The 16,748-nt window shown below is 43.4% G+C and overlaps 1 protein-coding gene across 4 annotated transcripts in view; it reads right to left on the bottom strand.

Moving 5' to 3' along the window:
* Nucleotides 1-16,748, bottom strand: part of ST6GAL2 (ST6 beta-galactoside alpha-2,6-sialyltransferase 2) — a 115,622-nt gene that overhangs the window by 17,682 nt on the left and 81,192 nt on the right. For all 4 annotated transcript variants that reach the window (XM_075590357.1, XM_075590356.1, XM_075590355.1 and 1 more), the window contains 3 exons: nt 9,152-9,249; nt 1,421-1,522; nt 657-831 (listed from right to left, as the gene is read on the bottom strand). In XM_075590357.1, the coding sequence (XP_075446472.1) occupies nt 657-831; nt 1,421-1,522; nt 9,152-9,249 (375 nt within the window). The remainder of the gene's footprint in view (nt 1-656; nt 832-1,420; nt 1,523-9,151; nt 9,250-16,748) is intronic.

The following is a 16,748-nucleotide window of genomic DNA, read 5'->3' as shown; positions in this document are numbered from 1 at the left end:
ATAAGATGCATCCATTTCTGTGTCCCTCTGGCATTATTTTTCCCAATTTTTATGCATCAGGATACTCTATCAAGTCTAAGCAGACCTGTCTGGCAGAGAAACTTGGGCAATGACAAGCTGCACATGTTAAGTAAATCTGCTACTGTAATTAGCATGGTGAGAAGCTGAGAGATGGTAACAATGCACTCATCTTACCCCACTTCTCACCATTTTAATACAGGGTCATAACACCAAAGTAGTTTTATGTCAGAGCATTTAATAGCAAAGATATTGACTAAAAGTAAAGTAAAACAAATGTTGTTGTTTACTGTCTGCTAACGTTTATGAGTTGTGATTCAATTTGTAAACTTTGTATTGGGCTGAGTGGCTAAATCCTAATGTTCTGTAATTCCCTGTACAATAAAACACGTTGCATTCTTAATATACCCTTGGGCACTGTTACATGTTAATTGATATTTGTACTAAGGTGAACTTTTTGTGCTTGCAAAATAATTCAGCTCTTGCTATCGTGGTGGATAGCTTTCATTTTTTGTGGTATACATATTCTTCAATCAATATGGATCATTAAACTCTGCACTTGAGGTCACAAATAAAATCGGTGTTGTGCTGTTATCAAAGCTTGTGTTGTTATTAACCAATGTGCTAAACAGACCTACCGATGAAACCTGAAGAAGGGGGGTTTGGCTGTATTTTCTCGTCACTATTCTCTTGAATTATTTTCCACAGTTCCCATGTAAACTTTGGGTGAAGGATGTAAAATGGCTGGTCTGGATTCTTCTTGCGATGTTTCTCATATGGGGGGAAAAGATTATAGTCCGGTTTATGATACCACTAAAAAAAAGAGCACAATATATTGATGGCAGAAAAAAAAACATTAGAGAATAAATGTAATAAAGTAGCTGTTTGGAAATGGGGGAAATGCAGTCATAGGAAGGTGACTTGGTGAGGGTCCAATTAGAACTATATAAAGAAGTGATACGTTATCTATTGTTATTCCAAATAATGCCATTTTAACCTTTTCAATTTATTTGCACCACGATATATGAAATGATGCACACTTTGCTTATCATTTTAAGTGAACACAGTATATTATGCTATAAAATATTCTAGGTTAGGTTAGCTGACCACAGTTACAATATATGCATTACCTTTATGTTTATACTACATATGTCTTTTTGTACAAATGTTAACCCTTGCAAGAATAATTTTACATTTTTGGAATACTGCAATGTGATTCATTTTAATAACAATGTTCATTAACTTAAATTGAAAGGGACAGTATTTCCTCACACAGTTTACATACCTGGTACATATCAACATGACAGAAACTATGTGAGGAATGGACCACTGCTGATCACAAAGAGCTCATAGTTGGCTTATACAGTACATTACCCTGTATTGAGAAAAGTATTTGTCTTACCATATGAAGATCTGCGTAGTAAGGGGAAGGATCCCAAGCAACCAAAGTGACATCTTTGTATAAGGAGCTGTCAGTAAAGTGATGGTTCGGGTTGGTAAGAATCTGCAATTAGGCAAAACAACTTGTCAGAATATGTTGCATTTCTTGCTCTAGCCATGGGTGTTAAAAACAAATGGCAAGAATAAAAGCAAAGACCAAGACAAAAAAAGCAAACAAAAGGTAACACTTAAAACCAAAAGATGAATCTAGGGGGAAATATTGTGATGTGCTTATATTCCGAATGTTAATAAATACAAAGAGGAAAAAAGAGAGTATTTGGGAACACACTCTTTCTTCGTAATAAAAAAGAAATCATTGTTTAGTAGAATTATGCAAAAAAATACAATCCTTTATTCCATTTCAGATAAATATAAACAAATATTTACTATAAAATATACAATGCACACAAACCTGGAACCAGTTATCATACATAAGTATAAGAAGGTAAACATTTGTTAAAGAAAAACACTGCTGATTCTTAAATTCTCAGTTCTAGAATGCATTCTTTTTATAAAGACTTTATCAAGCCTATCCATAACTTTGAAAATCAAACAACAGCAGCAAAGTGTGATTAAAGTGCAGTTTTTACAAACTGGCCTACTAACGTGACATACTTTCCCTCAATGTAATGTGTATCCTCAAAGCTAACATGGAAAAGCAATGGCTGTTTGCAAAACTAGCATTGTTACGTTAGCTGTATGAATGGGGATAATCGTTGCGCTGCGACGTGTTGAACAATACACTGCACATGTGCACTGGAGGGAAAAATAACGTGCGGTCCAATTAACGCACTTGTTCCACTCACTTTACAGAAAAAGTGCAATCACCCGGCACTCTTGTGAAGATGCAGAAAAAAGGAAATGAATAAATATATATAGTCAAATACTGTGATAATGTGATATAGTCTATAATGACAATATAAGTGAAAAAATGTGAAAAAAATGTAGCCAGGTCCCCTTTGGCTCCCCGGTTCCCCGTTCCTCTTCCCCTTACCTTCACCAGTGAGAAGGCAGTTGCGGGGGTGATCGTGTCTCCCGGTGGCGTCAGAGGCACTGCGCCGCCATCTTTGTTATGTCCGCACGCGGAGGCTCGCACATGCGCAGACGCGGCGGCCAATAAAGTGAGCGCGAAGGGACAGAGATGGCGCTCCGTAGCGCAGGGACTCCCCAAGGTCGCGCAGGCGCAGAAGAGAGGAGTGGCGGCCCTTACAGGGTTGCACAGGCGCGGCAGACATAGCGCACGTGGCCCTAATGTTAAAGAGGGCCATAACGGACTACAACTTCCAGCAGCGTCTGGGGACTGCCCTTTCACCCACATCACGTGCAGCCAGACAGCAAATAGAGTTTGCAGCTTCTCCTGTTGGAGAAGGATACAATGTTGCACAGAGACCATGCTAGATAGTTAGAGCTGGGAGAAGGGAGGGGGAGGAAGTGTGTAAGGAGCAAGTGGCTTCTTACACTAGGCCAGTTTACCCCCAGGCCCCAGCTAGGCCCAACTCACCAGTAGATGTGTAGCTGCTGTGTAGGGAAGGCCCCAAGGTAGGGACTTTGCCCTTTTAGCTGTAGCTTAGCCAGTGAGACAGACGCTGCTATGTGCTCTGACAAGGAGGGAGCAGTGTGACAAGTGTGTCTCGGATCAGACCTGCATCACTCAAGATAGAGACTATCTCTAGGTGAGACTATCTGGATTTGGAGAGGATGCCATTGCTGCGGATTCAGCGTTGGACGCAGACAGGTCCTTTTCTATTGTTGCTGGACCCGGGCGCAGGAGCCCCGGGCAGGTATTTCTACAAGTGCACCAACTGTACCCTACATACTCGTTTCCTTACAGGCGCTGATCACGCCTAGTGGGTGGGTTGCTGGACTATTGGGACACTTGGGTATAGTGGTGTAAGGTTATAGCCCAGTTAGGAGCCAGGTTATAGAGGGTGACACGGCTGTGTTGCTATATGTGATGTGATGTGATGTGATATTGTTTGGCCCATATAGTAAACAGTTACATATATATACTTCCTTGTATGTGTTTCCTATTTGTGGGTCCTGTGTCAGGGGTCATTCTATACACACTAGAATCCCTGCACAGGTGGAGGCGCTGTAAGCAATTGCTCCAGGATACACCCCAGGCTCCCACTGGCGGAGGTTCAGGCCTCCTGTGAGCCTAACAGGTATTGCACCCCACTGTAACATATGTAGATTTCCCCATATGGTCCCTATCTGCGATTGGGGGGGGGGAATAACCGTTACAAATATAATAAAAGTGATAATACTGTAGACCAGTTCCTGTTCTGCTTCAACCCACGTTGAATCCTCCTGGTGGATTCTTGTAAGAGCTGATTTGTAGGAAAGATGCGGGATCTCAGGAGCTGTGAAATATGTGAAACAAAGAATAAAAATATATAGTGCATCACTGATGGTGATGAATCAATAGGTGAATATAACACCTGATAGGTGTACACTCACACTTTCCCGTAGTAAAATCAGCATGTGTGCCTCTCTGGGAAAATCCCCTGGGTGTTGATAAGAAGGAGTGCTTGATGGTGGTATCAGTAATGACAATGGTATTAGTCCTCCAGGATTCGGACAGACATATGAGATGAGATATACACAGAGGAGACGAACTTAGTGTAGGGAGTAATGCTATATTAATAAGTCAAAGATCAACAGACAAATGAGCACTCACATGTAGCACCCAAATGTACAAACATGGTACGAAGTCCGCCCTTGTGGATACCGGCGACCTGGGGTGGATATCAGATGCAGGGATCCGCTGTCAGCTGCTGCTACGCACACACCAGCCGATGGATCCTTCACATCCTCCGCATTCCACACTCGCAGCGTCACGTGCTTCGGGGGACGTCTCAGGAGATGACGTCACTGGCCGGTTGTGACTGGGCTTGGCTAGGAGAGCAGCTCTACGTGTTTCGCAAAAGGATGTTTGCTTCGTCAGGCTGATAGAGTATCCACGAGGGCGGACTTCGTACCATGTTTGTACATTTGGGAGCTACATGTGAGTGCTCATTTGTCTGTTGATCTTTGACTTATTAATATAGCTTTACACCCTACACTAAGTTCGTCTCCTCTGTGTATATCTCATCTCATATGTCTGTCCGAATCCTGGAGGACTAATACCATCGACATTACTGATACCACCATCAAGCACTGCTCCTTATCAACACCCAGGGGATTTGCCCAGAGAGGCACACATGCTGATTTTACTACGGGAAAGTGTGAGTGTACACCTTTCCGGTGTTATATTCACCTATTGATTCATCACCATCAGACAGTGTTGCACTATATATTTTTATTCTTTGTTTCACATATTTCATGGCTCCTGAGCTCCCCGCAGCTTTCCTACAAATCCACCCACATTACGTATGTACGTTACTAGCATAAGGCCCATGAACACGTTGCAATTTCAAATAAATACATTGCAAACTGAATTACATAGCCATATAAGCTAGACAGTTAAACTGTTGACATGCCTGATAAAGCATCCACCTCTGCTCGGGGCTTTGTGCTCACGCACCAGCACTGCTGAGAAACAAAGATTTGGGGAAGGATCCTGACCTGCATCAATGCCCTGGGGAACACAGTCCGCACCATAGACATCCTGAAAAGGGGCTGGGCCAACAGCAAGTGCAAGCTGTCTGACTATGTGGCCCATGCAAGGTAGACAGGGGGGACCACCTGCTCCCACTCATCTCTCTGCTATGGAAAAGTGCTTGGGCGAGGTTACTGCCACTTCCCAGGTTGTGAGACTTCGTGAGTACAGATGATATGGACAGACCTGGTAAGTGACAATACAGTACACTATACATATAGCCCTCTTTCCCCGTAACTAAGGGAACTACGCGTGCTGCCTTTACCTGTGGCTCACAGAAGGCCCGAGCCTCTGCTGCTGGGAGCCTGGGGTGAACTCTCGGTCTCTTCGGTAAGGCGCCTCCACCTACGAGGGATCCTAGCTCTGCAGGATAACCCCTCACAGAAGCCAATACAGTATTGGGAAATACGCACACACAGGTATAGTATAACAGTTTACTAACACACACACAAATAATGATAGTAACAATACCCAGTACACCAGCACAATACCCACACGTTATATGCCCAACACAAAGTCCCCCACAATATCCACACCCAGGTGTCCCCGAAGTGAAGCCCTCCCAAAGTGTGTGGAGAAGCGCTACCCCTTTGTGAGATCGTTGGTGCACGTGGTACCTCTCCTGGTCTCACACCAGACCAGGTTACTTTGGAGATGTCAGATGCGCAGGACCGCAATGTGAGACCACGACGCGGGGTCTGCCGAATCCCTCCTCTCCTTAATGAGGGCGTCAAACTCTTGAGGGAGCTCCAGCAGGAGTGTCTCCCTTTAAGTCTCTCAGTGGCCTGAGTCTGGTCTCAGACTGCAGGCCAAAGATCAGACTGCAGGCCGAAGACACTGTCCTGTCACCAGTGCACTAATGCTTTATAGATAATAAGGCCTTCCCTACGCACGCACAAGCTACTGAGAGTCGGGGCCTAACTGGGACCTGTGGGGGAGTCTGGCCTATTCTGGGAGCCACAGACACCCGGACACTACCTTCTCCCTTGCTGTTCCTCCTCCAACTGACTTCGTGGGTTTTTTGCGCACCAAAGTCTCTCCCTGCCTCAGCCCCTAGGGATGCTGGGATATGTAGTCCCGCATTGCTGTGCCTGCGGAGCTGTTAACATGGCCACCACAACTCCCGGCTACTGCACATATGCACTGCCTCTATTCTGCGCATGCGCAAATACAAGATGCCTGTCGCACTGTGATGCGCCTGCACTGCGCATGCGCAGCCTCAACAATGGACGCCACCTGCACTGTGGACGCGCGACACCAACAATGGCCGCCGCCTGCACCGGTGTGCTCCCCGATCACGCAGGGCTCCAGCAGCTCCGGACAACCCGGCTACCCTTCCCTCCCTGCACTGGAGGTAAGAGGAATCTGGGTTACATCCAGTATATATCAATCTCATCTATACTGTACATGTCACATTATACACAACCCTCAAGATTAGAACAAAGATTACGTCTTATTTGCAGTGCAGTCAAACATAAATGTGTTGAATAGTTCACTAAATAACGTCTGTGATATGCTTAGATGTCTGCCCTCATAAGATTAGAAAAGAATATAGGCCATGTCTTGCATATTGCAGTAAGGTAGCAATCATTATAAAATTATCTTTTACCTATTTGAAGACCATATACTGTAACTGCTCACTAATCACAAGAACACTAGTTTAATCAACGGTTAAAGAGACTCAGTGTCTCAAAGAATGAATGTAAAACCTGATTCTTAAAGATATCTAAACACCCACTGTACACAACACTTATCTCCTATGATTCCCCATCAGAATTCCCCCATTAAGATTCTAGTCTTAAGGATCACTGATCAATCTTGTTGTTCTTTCTTCTGCTAATGATCACCTCACTGCTTTAGCTATTTACCTGTGTCCCTCAAATCATCTTCCTGTCACAATGCCTTTCAGACGTCTGAAGTTGGCCATTGCAAACATGATAGAAATACAGTAGTCACTTTTAAAGTACTTAATGTAACTTAGTGCCCAGGACATACTTGAAAATAAGAGGTAACTCTAAATGTAATTGCTCCACAAAGGGTGGTAAACTGCAGCATGCCTCAGCTCTCATTCATGCGCATGGGAGTAAAAGCCTTCTAACGTTTAACAACAGTTTGTGGATCAGGGCCTTTGTATATTGTCCTGCTAAAATGTTTTCTCAATAAAGAAACGTGTAAAAAATGTCTGTTTATGCAAACCAAATCTATCCTTATGAGCTTATATGTACCCATCTTCTGTATGACTGTATTTGATTATAATATATCCTTTTGTTTCAGGACCATCAAGCAGATAGCCCTTGCTGAGGCTGATGAGCCAGAGGAGGAATACGAGGCTGAGGAGGAAACCATCGTCCTCATCCTCCAACTGTCCCATCCACAGCTCCTGTTGCTGCTGCTTCTCCTAATGTCTGTACTGCGCCTCGTGCTGCTGCTCCCCCTGCAGCTCCTTCTGCACCCAGGCGACCTACTGCAGCACCCAGAGTCGATCCCCTGGCTGAAGGTGCTACCCCCACTTAACGTATTGATAAACATTTAACAATCTTCTGAGGATCTAGCCCTTGCTCCTTACGGGACACTGGCTCACTCAAACCAGTTTATCCGTGATCCGTTAAAGAACACAGACTCACTCCTATTGTGGAATATACATGCATAGGCATATCTTCCTACATTAATCACAGTCAGGTTTTAAAATAATAGCTGCAATTCATACAATATGATTAATGAATATCACACAGCAAACCTTTGGGGAACTATCTAATGGTGATGCTGAATTTGTGGAACATGGCAATAGCCTACTGTTTCCTGCTACTCTGAAACGATGATGGTTGGCAGCAAAACTTCAAATATAATGGATTAATTCTGCAAATTATTTTTGCAACGAAAGAAAAATCCTTAATTGAGTTTTTTTGGTGTGGTCTTAAACCCTAATGAGACTGTTGATACCAGTGTAAGTAATGGCAGTTTTTGCAGTAATTAACCACAGGATGTCACTGTAGCACCATCATACAGAGTAGAATTGGTCAAGGAAAACGTATTCATTTAGGATGAAAAAATAATGCTTGGATTTATTTTGTAAACCTATGAACCTCACTCTAGTTGTAACTAGAAATCACAAAAATAACACAGAGCCAAATCGACCTATGGGATTAATCATTTTAAGGACAATTTGTATTTTTGAGTATGGGGAGGCTTGGGCATAAGGTTCCAAGTCTATATAGAAGAAGGGAATCAGTGAGACATGGTGTTGTCTTTCCCCATAGATATTCTGTTCTGTGCTCTCTACAAAAGCTTTTGCTATTAGCAACTGTTTGAAACTAAGATTGAAAGCCCAAAAACACAACTGGTGTTCCCAGCACTTGAGTGTTTTATTGGGGTTTTTTTTTTTGGGGGGGGAGAATTAGGGGTCCCTCCACAGTTCCCATGCACCTATTATTACTATAGGATTTTCATTCATTACATAGGAAGTGCTGCCTATAACTACATACTTGTTGTATGATTGAAAGCCCATTTAAGGTTTTATCTTCTTCTGTGATTTTTCACGGTGTCATCTTCCTCTAAACTAGTAAAGGGGCATACAACAACATATATTTTTTAAACAAGCTTATTGAAATTCAAACTAAAATGAACATCATGCTTTTTGGTTCCTTCAAAAATATACGTATATTAATTTTGATGCAAGCTTCCCTACATAGAATATAATCCCATAGCTGGGAAGCAGAAGTAAGTGAAGTGCACTTTTTCATTGCAGAAGGACGGCACATTCTACTCAACTGTGACCACATAAAGAGAAGACCTACACAATTTTCATGCTCTTCTGGAAACCCTACAATCCATAATAATTTAAAACAATGGTTGAAAAAGATTTTCAAATGCTTACATTTGCCAGAGTTTCTAAAAAAAATGCACCAGTATTAGATATCCAAATATTTTGCATATATTGAAAGTTTATGAAGTAATGTGATTATTCTCTTACATTATTTTCCTACTTACAGACATACATACAAATACCCCTGCTACCCAAATGTACTGTAATATTGAGTTTGCTCATTTCAATTCAATCTATTTGTACTCAATACAAACAGAATCAAATCTTACCTGAGAATTAATAATTCGCACAGTGGTTTTGTTTCCAACATCATTTTCATACTTGTGCGTTGGCGCAGAATTAAATCGCAAGACTGCATCATGAGCATCTATCAAAGTTAGATATAAGGAAATAAAACTTATAAGCATGTAAAAAAAAAAAAAAAAACAACAAGCAAGGAAGGCAGAGCTGTTAAAGTAAAATGATCTCAATGGTGGTTATTCATTAAACTGTTGCCATTCAAGTCAATGACAGTCAACCTGGAATCACTATGCAATAACCTACAACAGAGTTTAGTGCATCGCCAGTGCAAACTACCATTGCAGTCAATGGGAGTTTTGTGCAGGATCATGCCCCTATTGGCACTATCGCAGTTTAATGGAAAAAAAACAATGAGGGATTTAATATTCTGTACCAAAAAAAAAACATTTTAATAAAAACCTGAAACTTATACAATATATGAACACAACTAGAGATGGGCGAATGTATAACAATTGGGTCTACGAATATTTCGGCAAATTTTGGTTAAGATTTGCCAATGAATATTCGCCTACAGTACAACCTTTTTGTTAAAAGATTGGTGCAGATGTATGCAATTCCGCTGGTGGCCACTATTCTTATATTAGTCCTAAACATTCCATTCTCCAGACAGAGAGAGAGAGAAAGAAAGAGAGCTATTTTACTACAGTCTCAAGTGCTAAATATATATGACACCTTTAGTCAACAGTATATGCAATAGGATATGCAAATAACTAGCATATTTTCCAGGTATCGAAGTGATGCCCATTTCATATGCACAGGTGTGTCTCTGCGTGCTGTCTAAACATTAGTTTAAGGGGAAATATATACTGTACATATATATATATATATATATATATATATATCACTTGAAACCATAATAAAATAGGACTCGCTCTCTTTTTCAAAGCCCATATTTCAAAGTCCTGGTGAATAGTGGTCACCGGAAGAATTCCACATATTTGTACACACGTTTAAAAGCTCTTTTTAATTTGGGCAAATCAAAAAATGTTTTATCAATACCCAAATATTTGTACTTGCGAATGAACGCCCTGAGAAAAGGCTAAGTAAGGCAGTAGAAAATAGCATATTTACTATAGCATGAAAGAAATGGCATATACATATTTTTTTTTTCTGTTACCTCAAATTAAACAAACTCACAAGTTAGGCGGTGTCTTTAACGCAGATCAATGACCAAAGAGGCTTATGCCACTGCACACTTTGTTGAATATTTTATAGCGCTAAGAAAAGTGACAAAATGTTGGAGAGTTGCAGAACATTAATAATTTAATATGTAATATGCTCACATAATTCATTTCTAAGCCCTCCTGCATACGCTCTCTACATTTCAAAATGACACATGCAAAGCACCTCGAAACATTAATGCATGCATTATCTATCTTTTTTTTCTAAACGTTAGTTTTATAGTAGAAACAGTTTTTTTGCCTTGATATCCAGGTTCCAAAAGACAAAAGTCAATTGTGTAGTCGTAAAGCTTGTGGCATATCCAGGTTAAGTTAATAATCGGAATTCCCTTTCATTTTTTTGGGGTTGGGGGGTTGGGGGCGTGATGATGGTGCTCCTGGCATTACAGTAAGGATTAAACTGAAATTGACCCATCTGACCTAATCTGTTTGTATTTAAAAACCTTTGTTTCTCAGAATTAATAAACTTCCCCGAAATAATGGCCCACAGCCAAAATCAGGATTGTAGCCTACATCATGAACTGTTACAAGCACAAAGTGTAATGAGGAAAAGTGCTCGGTTTGTTGTATTGCTTGGTTGTACAGTATATAATATACAATGAGAAGCACTGCTCCCATAGTTGCAGAATTTGCAGGAATAGAACGTAACACTCAGTCCATCTCCATGTGATGAACAAATGTTAAGCAATGCCATGTACTTTCATTTGCAATGCACTGAGGAATTGGGCTTGTTCTTTATTTCTAAGTCACTGCAAGAAGAATGGACTCTCTGTTTATATTCCCTTTGTGCAAGCATAAGTTTACGTTACACTGTTTTAATTTATTGTTATTGTATCTATTGTTCGATATATTGATATTTTAAATATTCCCACTATTGTATAAGTGAATACAAACACCACTGAATACTAATAGACCTGCTGGCGTAGTGATTTAAGCCCAGTTCTGTCCATATGTCTTTCACAGATTGACTTCAATTTAGTTCCCACTGGATCTCACCAGAATGAGAGTAGATTCAGGACAATTTAATATTCACGCCCACGGGATGATTTCTACACATTCACATGCTACAGTATTATGTTGAAGGTGTCACTAGCAATCAGGTCACAAAGCAATGGATTTAAACCCTTTCTAGCAGCTTATTTCCTTACTTGCATGCCTCGCTTTACAAGCTGCAAATAATTTAGAAAATAACCTCAGTTAATACGGTGCCAACTGCCAACAAAGATCATTTTGACAGTAATACACATTGACAAGTCATGGGAGGACGTGGTTTGCCGCTACTTCATTGTCATGAATGTTTCAAAGCAACAAATGAACAAAAAGAATGTCAGCTCGTCCAGCATACACAGGGAAACAAACGCAATCACTTAGTCTGCCCTTGTATATTAGCTCCACCTTGTTGGCCTGTTATTTTCTTTTGTACTGACAAGATGTTTAGAGTGTAGTGTACATGGAGCATTTTTGTCATGTGCTGTAATGATCCGTTTTCTGATCATGAAGACAAACGATGCCAATAAATGCCTAGCCTTTCCTTTTTTTCTGACTGACATGACTGAAACAATTGCAGTTGAACTCAGTTGGGCTCGTGCATCGAACGGTGGTACGGGTTAATGCACCTCTTCCGGCGTTGACTCTCATTGATTTGAATGTTAGTTATAGCTGGGACGAGTGTGATAACCCGTACCAGCGCTGGATGCACGTGCCCCAGTGTCTTAAAAAAAAAAAGCAGAAAAAATAAGCAAAGTTCTAGGACCAGGAGACAACGTCACTTATTCAAATAATTCCCTCTGCCTCAAGCCACAATCTACGGTCATATTTGCTGTAACCTTTACTACATAGAGAGCTATATTTGTAGTTGGTACTTCAGTTCTCCAAAAAATGTAGCACTGACTATTGTAAATATAAATGTATTTAAATATATAAAATATTCTGAAGTGCTTAAATAGTTTGGAATGTCAACACATATCAAGCACATTTAGGATAGACACAGAGAGTGCCAATTTTTTTTCTGAGTTATGCTTTTAGGCCCATTTTTAAAAGAAAAAGGCTTTTTTCATTAATAGCAACAAAGTGTTAGGCAAAATAGGATATCTCTAGCAACAATAAAGCATGAAATGTGTATATGTCCAATATATATTTTTTGTTTTCTCAATAATAGCACATTTGCATGACTTCTTAATTGTTAACACAAGGGAAGAAGAGGAGCATCGTTTGCTTCTGTCTGCAAATTGTATCATTGTATTTTGGATTTTGCTATTTTGACGGTAATACACCTCAGAGCCGGCGATGATGCTCCCACACCTCCCCAGAAACATCCCGCAAATAAAGCCCACACGGAAGGTCTGGAGGTACAATGGGTGCAGCATTTAGTCAAGCACAGCAAAAGGGGAGGTACTAACCCTGCCAGAGTGCCCACCCACAGGTAAGGCCAATGACGCCTAAATCATGACCCACTAGCCAGGACCGTCCAAAGTCCCAGCTGCTCAGTTGACCCCATGTCAGCTGCGAGGTGGGCCCCAGGTATTCAAAGTACAGTGAGCCCTGCCCACTCTCCAACCATGCCATCGCCCTGCCCACTCTCCAACCATGCCATCACCACGAATTATCGTAACTGAGTCACAATAATAGAGTCAAACAGTGCGATAATCACCCAGACTGCTGTCACACTCTAAGCATCTTTAACCTAAAGCTAGGCACTGGACTGGCCAATAAACTAACCCGTTGTCAACTGGGAGATGGGACCCAGGTCTTCAAAACAAATCAGCTTTGCCCACTTGAGCCAACATTAGAAACCCTTCAGTCCTTCAGCCGTGCCACCCTTGGGGTGGGAGGAGTGAACACTGCCTCCCCTCTCTCTGAAGCCGCCAGAGGCCCGATGCTGTGTCCAGCCCCACAGGGCAAGGATTGTCCCCATCCACAAAGGTGGTGCCCTTTCCCATGCTTCTACCACCCTGAGAGATGAAAGAGCCCCAAGAGCTGACCATGGAAATCCTGCTCATATATTCTTCCTTGTCTACAGCAGATGAAAGTTCATGTGACATTTGTCTTGGGAAATGTGTTTCAAGTTTTCCTTGCACAAGCCCATACCTCAACTATGCTTAACAGCATGTGCAATGCTTTTTAAATTATTGCATAGCGCCTGTCCGGATTTAATATCTGAGCGGAACTGATCCACCCTCTGGGGTAACCGATCAGGCCCAGCTCAAACCATTAAAAAAATAAATCAGGTCCCAAATGATCCTGCCTCTGCCGGAAAGTGGCTTCAGCCAGTCTCACAACCTATCTAGCCACCCAAGACGCTTCCCAGGGGCTTAACCCTCCATCACTCGCCTTGGAGCTATTTCAGTGGGAAGGAAGGGGGAACTGAGGAGGCAGCAAGAGGCCTAGCTTATCAGGGGAAGGGTCTGAAATTACCACCATATGCCCCTGGAGCCTTCACTCACCCCCTGCTGTGCAGACCGGTGACCTGTTCCGCAGCCCATTGCGCATGCTACCTGTCCAGCCAGGATCTACTGTTCACTGCTCCTCATGAGGATGCCATCAGAACCTGCACTGCAACCTCCAACCCCTGCTGGTGGTCAAGAGTGCTACTAACAAGAGAGGGGACCCATGGAACTCACCCCCGCAACCAGACTATATAACACGGGAAACACAGAGCGGGGAGAGGGGGGGAGGGAGCAAGGAATATCAGGGGGGGGGGCAGCAGCAGGAGGCCTAATGATCAGGTCTCTCCCCTTACCCCCGCAGATCCCCTTTTAAGTCAATGTGTATATGTCCAATATATATTTTTTGTTTTCTCAATAATAGCACATTTGCATGACTTCTTAATTGTTAACACAAGGGAAGAAGAGGAGCATCGTTTGCTTCTGTCTGCAAATTGTATCATTGTATTTTGGATTTTGCTATTTTGACGGTAATACACCTCAGAGCCGGCGATGATGCTCCCACACCTCCCCAGAAACATCCCGCAAATAAAGCCCACACGGAAGGTCTGGAGGTACAATGGGTGCAGCATTTAGTCAAGCACAGCAAAAGGGGAGGTACTAACCCTGCCAGAGTGCCCACCCACAGGTAAAGCCAATGTTGTTTAAATCGTGGCCCATTTGCCAGGACCATCCAAAATCGCAGCCGCTCAGATGGGGCGAGATGGTCCCCAGGTACTGAAAGCACAATGTGCCCTGTCCAATCGCAAACCACGCCACCACCAGGCATTACCGTAACTAAGCCCGTCTGACAAGGTTACCCTGCACTTACCCAACAACCAGCCGCCATGACAGGCAATATAACCCCTTCAGACACTTCAAATATAAATATATTCAATGCAAGTATAGCACACACAATACAGAATTTGACTAAAAGGGAGGGAGGGCTGGAAAACAAAGTGAGGGGCACGGCATGATCTCCTGCCCCTACTGCCTGCCTATATCTCCTACCCGCTCCGGGAGGTCACCTATGGCCAACAGGGGGGGAAGGGAGCTTAGGTCTTGCGGTCATGCCGCACTTCACAGTGTGCTCTTTGCTTTCTTGACCTTAGAGCCTGCGATGCTGCTTCCCCACCTCCCCAGAAATATCCCACAAATAAAGCTCACAGACAAAAGTCTGGAGGTACAATGGCCATGGCTTTTATTGAAACACAGCAAAAGGAGAGGTTATAACCCTGCCAGAGTGCTCCACCCACAGGTAAGGCTAATGACACCTAAATCATGACCCACTAGCCAGGACCATCCAAAGTCCCAGCTGCTCAGTTGACCCCATGTCAGCTGCGAGGTGGGCCCCAGGTATTCAAAGCACAGTGAGCCCTGCCCACTCTCCAACCATGCCATCACCACGAATTATCGTAACTGAGTCACAATAATAGAGTCAAACAGTGCGGTAATCACCAGCTCAAACGGGTCTATATTAACACCAATGGACTGCTGTAACACTCTAAGCATCTTTAACCTAAAGCTAGGCACTGGACTGGCCAATAAGCTATCCCGTTGTCAACTGGGAGATGGGACCCAGGTCTTCAAAACAAATCAGCTTTGCCCACTTGAGCCAACATTAGAAACCCTTCAGTCCTCCCCTGGAACACTGCCTCCCCTCTCTCTGAAGCTGCCAGAGCCTCGATGCTGTGTCCAGCCCCACAGGGCAAGGATTGTCCCCATCCACAAAGGTGGTGCCCTTTCCCATGCTTCTACCACCCTGAGAGATGAAAGAGCCCCAAGAGCTGACCATGGAAATCCTGCTCATATATTCCTCCTTGTCTACAGCAGATGAAAGTTCATGTGACATTTGTCTTGGGAAATGTGTTTCAAGTTTTCCTTGCACAAGCCCATACCTCAAATATGCTTAACAGCATGTGCAATGCTTTTTAAATTATTGCATAGCGCCTGTAAAGATTTAATATCTGAGCGGAACTGATCCACCCCCTGGGGTAACCGATCAGGCCCAGCTCAAACCATTAAAAAAATAAATCAGGTCCCAAATGATCCTGCCTCTGCCGGAAAGTGGCTTCAGCCAGTCTCACAACCTATCTAGCCACCCAAGACGCTTCCCAGGGGCTTAACCCTCCATCACTCGCCTTGGAGCTATTTCAGTGGGAAGGAAGGGGGTACTGAGGAGGCAGCAAGAGGCCTAGCTTATCAGGGGAAGGGTCTGAAATTACCACCATATGCCCCTGGAGCCTTCACTCACCCCCTGCTGTGCGGACCGGTGACCTGTTCCGCAGCCCATTGCGCATGCTACCTGTCCAGCCAGGACCTACTGTTCACTGCTCCTCATGAGGATGCCATCAGAACCTGCACTGCAACCTCCAACCCCTGCTGGTGGTCAAGAGTGCTACTCACAAGGGAGAGGTCCCATGGAACTCACCCCTGCAACCAGACTATATAACACGGGAAACACAGAGGGGGGAGAGGGGGGCGGGAGCAAGGAATATCAGGGGGGGGGGGGGCAGCAGCAGGAGGCCTAATGGTCAGGTCTCTCCCCTTACCCCCGCAGATCCCTGCAGATCCCCTTTTAAGTCACGCTCTCTCCATCCTGGGAACACTCCTCAGTCCAGAGCTGCTAGCAGAGCCCCTGCCCCATGGAAAGACACTTCAAAAACACAGTGAGGAGCGCGGAATGATCTCCCACCTCTCACTACCTGTCTATATCTCCTCCTCCGTCACCTGTGACCAAAGGGGGGATGTGGGGGAGGGAGTCTGGGCCTTGCTGTAATGCTGCATTTCACATAAGGCTTAGTGCTCTCTTGACTGGAGTAAGCAAAACCATGCACACGTCATTCTGTTTCTGATGACTACAATTCATACAGGACACTAAAATATTTGTATTGCAAATTGATAAAATGTTGACATTTTTTAATGTTCAATATTCAGTATTGTGCAGTGTTGCAGGAGACACT

This window comes from Ascaphus truei, chromosome 3, assembly GCF_040206685.1.
Source record: "Ascaphus truei isolate aAscTru1 chromosome 3, aAscTru1.hap1, whole genome shotgun sequence".
NCBI lineage: Eukaryota > Metazoa > Chordata > Amphibia > Anura > Ascaphidae > Ascaphus > Ascaphus truei.
Note: the sequence above shows the minus strand (reverse complement) of the source record. Positions and strands in the feature narration are given on the sequence as shown.